The sequence below is a fragment of the Oryzias melastigma genome, unplaced genomic scaffold (genome assembly GCF_002922805.2).
Source record: "Oryzias melastigma strain HK-1 unplaced genomic scaffold, ASM292280v2 sc00448, whole genome shotgun sequence".
Classification (NCBI taxonomy): Eukaryota; Metazoa; Chordata; class Actinopteri; order Beloniformes; family Adrianichthyidae; genus Oryzias; species Oryzias melastigma.
Genome location: NW_023417043.1, coordinates 21,929 through 31,330, shown reverse-complemented (window position 1 = coordinate 31,330; position 9,402 = coordinate 21,929). Strand labels below are relative to the sequence as shown.

General features: G+C 39.4%; 1 protein-coding gene across 1 annotated transcript; it reads right to left on the bottom strand.

The window, feature by feature from the left end:
* Positions 1–5,049: 5,049 nt before the first annotated feature.
* LOC112140167 (tripartite motif-containing protein 16-like) lies at positions 5,050–8,816 on the bottom strand. Its single transcript, XM_024263055.2, has one exon. The coding sequence runs from the start codon at positions 7,237–7,239 to the stop codon at positions 5,578–5,580; it is 1,662 nt and encodes a 553-aa protein (XP_024118823.1). The 5' UTR covers positions 7,240–8,816; the 3' UTR covers positions 5,050–5,577.
* Between the last annotated feature and the right edge of the window lie 586 nt (positions 8,817–9,402).

Here is a 9,402-nt window from a genome sequence, read left to right as displayed (position 1 = left end):
AAAACAAACAGCAATGTGCTTGCCAGCACCTCTACAGAGCTCTTCAAAACATATAAACCTAACATCATCCATGTTTTCCATGATGTGGCAATGAATTAATTCCAGAACAACTTTGGCGGTTGCTCCGCGGCTGTGGCATCAAGACTATAAGCAGTAAATTTGACATGCATCAAAAGAGAGGTGGCACATGCAAATTTGCCGCACCTGCCACATCCTGTGTGAATGCACCATTACAGTTTCACAATGGGAATAAGATAAAACAACTTACTTGAATAGAACAGTGAATTGGCCTCAGGTATGGCCAGATGATGCAAAAGCTCTTTATAGTGACTCATTGTTTCTTACTGGTTGTAATGCAGGATATTAACCATCTGGAGGAGGTAGAAAATCCCATCAATCTCAGAGTAGTTGTTTCCAAGTTACTTTATAAAATAAAAGAAAAGTGGAGAGTCTGCTTTTGACATTCAGGAAACATCCGGCAGACGAATCAGGTTCAAAGATCTGGTCAAATTTTTAAAGTGACAAACTAATATAGCTTTAGATCCTCTATTTGCTGACATCAAAGATACTGATGATAAAAAGACTCAAGTGAGACATTCAGGTCAAGAGGCAGTGCATTTGCTACAAGTGTTACATCTGACACAAGGGAAGGGTTGCCAGACACAAACAATGTCAACTTATGTCAGACAACTGATGCTTTACAAACACTGTGCTTAAATTGTGACAACAACCAAACCCTAGCAGAATGTCACAAAGTTAGAAAGCTCTCAAAATGAAAGAATAGAGTTTCTTAAAGAAAAAGGACTTTGTTCTCATGCTTAACACGAGAACATTAAAGAAAAAACTGCAACAAATGTCTGAAGTGTTACATACTAAAAGATCATGCTTCATTATGCAAGCAATGAGGATGAAACGGCAGAGAACAAATCCAAAAGCATTCCTGAAAACTTTGAGATCAAACCTCAAATTGTTACTCTGATAGTAGGAGGAACCTGTGGTACTATCAGGCCCAGTAATAATAATAAAGTTTTGGCAATCGTTCCAGTTAAAGTGAAACTTACTGAAAAGCTGTAAAACAGTTGAAACATATGAATTAATAGACAACGGCAGTGAGGCAACATTTTGCTCTGAGACATTGAGGAGACGACTTGGCGTAGAAGGAAAGAAAGCACATATTCTTTTGCGGACAGGGTGTCAGAAAAAGTTACAACCAAGTTACATAATATCAAATTTGGAAGCGTGTGGCATGAAAGAGAATGTGTACATTGACTTACCCAATACCTACACCAACAAAGACATCCCAGTTACAAAAGAGGGCATTCCTATGTAAGCAGATTTAGACAGATGGCCATATCTGCATTTAATAGAGCTTCTTGAAATTGATGCTAAAGTTGGACTCTTAATAGGATCAAGTGCTCACATGAATATGAAACTCTGCAAATCCACGGCTAAGATGATGGTCAATTTGCAATTAAGACAATTATATGATGAGTAATTAATGGCCCTTTGAAAGGTGATTCTGACTATAAGTGACCTCTGTAAACTGCATATCATTGACAGATGTAGAAACAACAAATGTCAAGAGATGACATACAGTTCATAAAGTTAGTTAAATACCACATTAAGTATATTGATGGGCATTCCTTAAAAATAAGTCTGGGAAACGACCAAATAACCATACTAGTTGTGTAGAGAACAGAAAGCATTTAACAGGAAATGCTTAAAAATGAAGGCTTTCACAAGGAGTACAAAACATTTATGTTATACTTAGTCCACAAAGGTTGTGCAGAACCTGTACCTAAAAATCAAATTGATCGCAATAATGAGACAGTTTGGTACATACCACAGTATGGGATGTATCACCCAAGAAAAGATTTGTGTTGTGGAGTTTCATATAGAGGCAAGTCACTAAACAAATAACTAAGTTGGAGTGTTAACTCACTTTAGACACAACCCCATTGCCCTTACTGCAGACATAGAAGCAATGTATCATCAGGTAAAAATACCACCAGAAGATACTGACATGCTACGGTCTGTGGTGGCCTGAAGGCAACCTGAACGAACCATTGCAGGAATTCAGAGTAACTTTGCGCTTGTCTAGGGAAACAACTTCACCTATCTGTGCCAATTTTGCCCAAAGAAAAACTAAGGGTGATGGTATGAACAATGTGGCACCAGTATTTCTGAGTGTAGTGCAGAATAACCCCTGGATGATTGTATTTGTCAAATGACAGTGAGGCCTGCACCATGGTAAAAGAGATAACCAAACCATGTCCAAATGGAAGGTTCCACCTAACAAAGTGGAATAGAAACAGCAACGTTGTTCTAGCCTCCATATCTGAAACAGAAAGGGCTTAAAGAATTAGATCTCTGTCATGAGGATCTGCCTGAAGAATAACTTTTAGGAGTTAATTGGTGCATCGAAGCTGACTCATTTAAGATCAATTCAAAACCAATTATACAAACAACGCGTGGAATTTTGATCTCTATCTACGACCCATTAGGATTTTTGTACCCAGTCATACTTCCAGCAAAAATGATTTTGCCGCAGTTGTGCAGAAGAAGACAATTCCCATGGAATGAAAACATTTCAGTAGATTTGTCTCAAAAATTACAAACATGGTTTTTTGATTTGATGAACAACTCTGGAGAAGGAAGAAAGACTCAAAAGGACTAGCTACATTGTCAAGCTAGATCCTATAAACGATTACCGCTTTTGAAGAGTTGGTGGAAAGTTACACCAATCTGCTTTAGTTTCCCGTGCTAAGCATTCATTAAGACCACCACGTGTCCTCTCTTGTTCTCAAACACACTCATAAACAAACAGGACATAGTGGGAAAAACATGACTTTATCTAAGCTGAGAGAAAAATATTAGATTCCTAAAGCAGAGCCCGTAGAAAAAAAGCTTTCAAAATGTGTTCAGTGCAGAAAGTTGTCAGTTAAACCAGGTGAACAAAAAAATGGCAGACTTGTCACAAGTGTCACAAGACCGTCTTCTTCTGGACAATCAGCTCAGGGCTGCCCCTGTGCATTCTCTGGCTGCACAGACACTGAGAGAAGAACTTGCCGAGCTCAAAGATGCAGGGCTGCAGCTTGTGGGCGCCGACCGCCGTGGTGGGACTTGCCGTTTGGCGCCGGCCTTCTCAAAACAGACAGGTGGAACAGCCATGTCAGGCACAGACCTTAACACTGAAGTTCAACATTTTTCTGTCAGTTTCTATGAAACTTTGGGATTGTAATAACTATCCTGATTGTGTCCATCTTCTAATGAACCTCAGAGAGATTCTTCAAAGGGATTACATAAATGGTGGATAACGGTGCAGGAAGAATCTAACGGGAGGCGTGGGAACTTCATTCCAGAATAAAAAGACAGATCTGAATTTAGATTTGGCCCTGGAAGAATTCCTGAGAAAATGAGGAACCCTCTGAAGCTGTGACCTTTGAACTCTCTCAGGTCTTTGAGGTCACTTCAAAGACAAAGCGTGTCCTCGATTTACCTCCAACACGTCTGAAGTGCTGAAGGAGCCGCAGAGGTTGTGGCTTCATGAGCTGCAGCTGAACGCTAAAGACAATTTAAACAGGATGCTGGATTGTTGCTATGCAGAAATCATTGGGAGGGGGCACAGCTCTTTCTAAATTTGAGTTCTTACTGCCATCTAGTGGTCAGACTGCAAAACCTCACCCCCCTCGCCCTGCCATGACACCCACCTAGTTTAAGTAGTTAACATCAAGCAGACCTGGGAGAGATGGAGAACAGGGTTGAGCCTCTTGAGGACCAGGGTTGGCAAAGCCCTACACTACTGCCTAACTACTGGCCACAGACTCTCAAAGAACTTGAAGGTCTCTGTGTTGTTCACCTTTTATCAGAGGTGAACAACAGGGGTTGCTACAGTAAATCGGCTTTCACTGATTCACACACTTGGTTTGGAAGAGAGTTTTACGCCAGATGATTTTATCCGAGCTGGGGACCAGCACAGGGATAGTCAGACTTGCGTTCCCTTGTGGCTGCATAGTTAGGCAGTAGCATGAACGGTCTGAAGACCCCGCATGAAATCTCCATCCCCCTTGATGACGCACTGAACCTTCCAGTCGTCCGTGGCGTCTCCTGCCTCCCAGCTGTGGGAGTTTGAGGCATGATGGTGGTGGGATGTTGGCCTGCTGTGACCTTATTTACTGCCACCTTTAAGAGTTAAAGTTGAAGCTGAACATTACCAACAAGAAGAAACAAACTAAAAACAAATCAAAATATTAACTTTTTTTGTTTAGAAACACAGAATGAAAGAAAAAACTATTTTTGACCATCAAGCAAATTTAATAAAACACGATTTTCTACTGATACGGAGATTGTGATTAAATCTGCAGAGTTCAGGTTTTGCAGATTTTTTAATATTAAAAAAATGGCTTAGGATCAATAACAAATTTTGATAAATAATAGTTCTATTGGTTCAATTTATTGTTATTAAGAGAAGTTAGAGCTTAAATTAAGCTAAATTTCAAAGTTAGGTTACTCCAAAAATTTCAGGTTAAAATACCATCCAAAAAGAAGGAAAATGTAGTTATAAACTTAGTTACTACTAAAAAGATTACTTTGTACGAAACAATAATGGATTTAAAAAGGAGCCATACAGCAGAAACGTGACTAAAACCAGTAAATTTTCTCTACACTGACAGTTAGTTACCAACTGAACTTCAACTAAAGTTACTGTTTTTATTTCATTTCTTAGGAATAGTAAACTTTTCAAAGGAAGCAGAAAAAAAACATAAAATAAATAGAAGATAAAATAAAAAAAATACAGAAAAAAAGCTAAATTGTTGTCAATTTTTTTTTTCATTTAAAAGGGCAAAAAATGTCAAAAAGGTTAAAAAAGATTGGAAAATTGATTTAAATTCATTGATTTATTGTTCATCAAAGTTTTTTAATAATAAAACATAAATCAAGTCCCATTGACTGATTTTTAATAAATCGTCGACATTTGTTCCTGGAAAACTGCCAAAGATTTTCTCACTTTTCTTCATGAGATTTCACACAAACTCTGAAATAAAGACATAAGAATCAGGATGTTTTTATTGTCACATGAGTAGCAACAACTTTTCTCTGAAGAACAAAGACATGAAAACACAAGTTTTCAATCCAAAGTTGTGAAATGAAGCAAAAATAAAGTAAATGTAAATGTTCTTTCTACAAACACAATCTCCTCCTTCAGTTTTTTCTCTTGTAGTTTCTGTGTAGAACAAACAGAGAAAGTCTTTGACTGTGACGTCACTGATTCCATTTGTGTTGCAGTTTCCTTCAGTTCACATAACACAAAAACATGAACACAACATTTGTGTGAAATTTGAATTCAAACAGTCAAATTGCAAAGTTCAAAGAAAAAAAAGAAAACAGATTTTACTCCAAAAAGTTTTTGATTAGTCTTCAAAATGTCTCAAATCCACATTCTTGAGATTTCTCATTTCTCTCTTTGTTTCTGAGAACAAACACGACTCCACACAATATTAACAGTTAAAAAGTTTAGTTCAAAATGATGGAAAGCAGACAAATCACTGAAAACAAACATTTCACTTCTTTCAGGAACTATTTGAGTTTACAGAACTCTGCTGAGTCTCCAACAATATCATTCATCCACACTCCAGCATAGAGCGGCTGAGTGAATGTGGTCTGGGCTCTGTGGAGGACAGTCATTCTTTCAGAGATGCTGTAGTAGGACAGAAGACCTGCTCTGTGATCCAGGTACACTCCTATTCTGGAGGAAACACGAGCTGAGATTGAGTTTTTTATACCGTTGTGGTAAAATGAAAATCTGTTTGGAGAACAAAAAAAGGCCCAAGATTTGTCACTTAAATCAAATCTACTTTCTTTTCCAGATCTACTGATGTCCTTGTATGCGACTGCTATAAAAACAGCAAATCCTCTCCTCTCCACCTCCCAGTAACAACGTCCAGTCAGACTCTCTCTACTCAGAACCTGAAGATAATCAGTAAATCTGTCTGGATGAGAATCAGACTCATGTTGTTCCTTAAATGTCACCTTTCTGTTCTCATCTGACAGTAACATTCGTTTGTTTGCTGTGTTTGGATCCAGTGTGATTTGACATGCATATTTCAAGAAGTCAGCTCTGCTTGCTGGTTCTGGTTCTGGCAGTAAAACATCCACATAAGTGACTGTCGCTGAGATGTTTGTCCGTTCCTCTCTCAGAAGGTCTTGCAGTTTGTCTCTGAGGTCTGACACAGCTGCTGTCACCTCCTCAAAGTATGTCAGAGGACGGACATTGATGCTGGATGAGGGTGTGGACTCACTGAGTGGTGGCAGTGAGGGGTAGTTGAGCAGAAACTGGCTGTGATCCTCTGTGAGTGAGAGCTGCTTCAGCTCAGCGTCTCTCCTCTTCAGCTCAGTGATCTCCTGCTCCAGCTCCTCCTGAAGATCTTTGACTCGACTCACTTCAGTTTGCTGCTGGGATATGATCTGCTGCTTCACATCACAGCTTCTTTTCTGGATGAGATTGATCATCTGAGTGAAGTTCTCCTCAGTGTCTTTCAATGTTTGATCAGCATAGTGATTGATGGCCTCCAGCTCCTGTTGAAGCAGCTTCACCTCTTTCTCTCTGTCCTGGATTCTCTGCTGGATTTGTTGTTGACTCTCCTCCAGATCTCTCTGCCTCTCAGTCCTTTCTGCTGCAGCTAAGACTGTGTCATGTCCTCTATGTTCATCCACAGAGCAGATAAAACAGATACACTTCTGATCAGTACGACAGAACATCTTCATCACCTCATCATGAATGGAGCAGATGTTCTCCTGCAGGTTCTTGGAGGGTTCCACCAGCTTGTGTTTCTTGAATGCAGCTTCATCCAAATGAGGTTGAAGGTGTTTCTCACAGTAAGAGGCCAGACAGAACAAACAGGACTTGATGGCTTTCAGTTTTCTTCCAGAGCAGAAATCACAGGACACATCTTCAGGTCCAGCATAGCAGTGATCAGCAGGAGCAGCTTGGAGTCCAGTCTTCTTCAGCTGCTCCACTAAAGCTGCAAACATAAAATTTTTCACCAGAACAGGTCTCGGTTTGAAGGTCTTCCTACACTGAGGACAGCTGTAGATTTTCTCCTTTCCGTCCCAGAATCCTCGAATACACTTCATGCAGTAGTTGTGTCCACAGGGAATAGTCACCGGATCCTTCAGCAGATCCAGACAGATGGAACAGCTGAAGGTTTCTTCATCCAGATCGACTCCTTTCTGCGCCATTTCTCCTCTCAGACACAAAGACGGTCGGTGGAGTGGATTTTTTACTTCCTCACAAACAAGTTTGAATCTATTCCTCCAATCAGATGCTTTCACTGTAAATTCAGCCAATCAGCTTATTTCTTCGCTTCCAGTTGGATACGCCCATCATGACAGAGGAGGAGCTTTCTTTTATTTTTTTTTAAATGCTTTATTTAAATTTACAAAGCTTCAAGGCATACAGACTTTCACAACAGCGCCGCAAACTCAAAGCTCTCGAACCACAAAGTAACACTCACATGCGGGTACAAAACTAAGATGAATCAAAATAACACACAGAAAAAGCGAATCAAGAAAAATTATAACAGTAAAATACATTAACAAATAAGAATAAAGGGAAAAGTAAGTAAATTAAATCACAAAAATAGTCCTGGGTGTACATAATACAAGAGTAATATTTCCCTTCAAAGAGTTCAAAGTATTTATGAGCTTCAACAAATGTTTTTTTTGTTTTACCAATTTTTGTTACTGATTAATTTCGGAATTTTGGGGTGATTGTCCACCAAGAATCCTTTAAATGATAAGTTTTTTTTTAATCTTTACATTTACTTGTATGAAGAAAGAATTTGGCTAAAAATCAGGAGCTTATTGATTGTAAAGTTGTGTTTATTGTTGTATAAAGTCATTCCAAATATGATGCTGCGCAGCCGTATTAGTGTGATTGGGATTTGATTAGGATCAGTCTATTCGAAATATTTGAAGTTTGGGTATGGAAGACCTGGAGTTTGTGTTTTATTGTTCTGAACAAGAATTTGGTTTCTATAACCTTTAACTGAAAGGTTGCAGTTAAAGTTAAACTTTAAACAACAAAACAAAAACAAAATAAACAAAATAAACAAATAAACAAAAACAGAAACAAAATACTGGACCACTACAGTAATGTTAAAAGTGTCTTTTTAGCTGAGCCACAACCCCCCTTTGGAAAGTCTGACCACCTGGCAATTCTGCTAAAACTGTTTACAACAAAAGGCAGAAAACAAAACCAGTTTCAGTCAGAACCATTAGCACCTGGACTGATAGGCCACTCTGCAGGGCTGTTTCGAGGCTATAGACTGGAGCACCTTCAAAGAGGTTACTAACGACCTTCATGAATACTCAGAGACACTCAACGACTATCAGTAGGTGCACGTCCATCTGTGCACCCCCCAGAACTGTTTGAACGTTTCCCAACCAGAAGCCCTGGTTCAATGGGGACATAAAGCAAAAATTGATGAAGAGTGAGGCCTTCAAGTCTGGAGATCCAGTGGAATACAAAAAAGCACGATATGAGCTGCAGAAATCCATCAGAGCAAAGAAAAGCATGCAACCTCCACACATGCTGCATGTGGCATGGAAACCAGTCTGTCACAAACTACAGAGGAACACAGCAACCTCTGACCCCGCCGGACAAAACGCTTCCAGACAGCCTGAACACTTTCTAATAACAGGTTTGAATGGCTGAAAACAGAGTCACCTTCAGAGTTTCCCCATAATCCCAGTAACACTCCCCTACAGGTTACATGGTGACATGTAGCCACATTAGTGTGTTAGAAAAAGATTATTCTCATAAATCTATTCAAAATATCTGAAGTTCAGGTAATTGAAGACCTAAAGTTTGCATCTTAATGTTTTGAACAAGAAATTAGATTTTAGGAGTAATCAAATTTGTAACTCTTAAAATCTGAACGTTTGCAGTTAAAGTTAAACTTCAAAGAAAAGTTTTCATAAGGACAGCCATCCGGCCTGATCATTTAACAGATGTTTTACTGACCAAATATTTTTTTTCCATCCAATTTTCAAGTAAAGATCTGACTGAAAAGTTCTCGTATGATTAAACAATAATGTTGAAACTGAGAGAACACCGCAACTACGGATTCCTTGATCCGGATGTGCTGGAAGCCTTCCCAGAGCTAAAAGGCTACTCGGATCAGGCGTTATGCCGGACCCCGACAGGACACTCTCCGGAAAGCAACAGGCCAACCCGGAGACACGGCAGGCATGGAGGAGTGGCCCGAAGGCTTCGTCGCCTCACTAGAAGTGGAAGGCTAACCCTCCCGATCGTACTTTTTGTTAACGTCCAGTCACGGAAAAAATAAAATGTACGAAATTAAAACCCGAATCTCCATCCAGAAGAACATGTGAAATTGT

What these genes read in the sequence shown, in the direction of transcription:
- LOC112140167 (XM_024263055.2), bottom strand. Translation starts at nt 7,239, where the DNA reads ATGGCGCAGAAAGGAGTCGATCTGGATGAAGAAACCTTCAGCTGTTCC.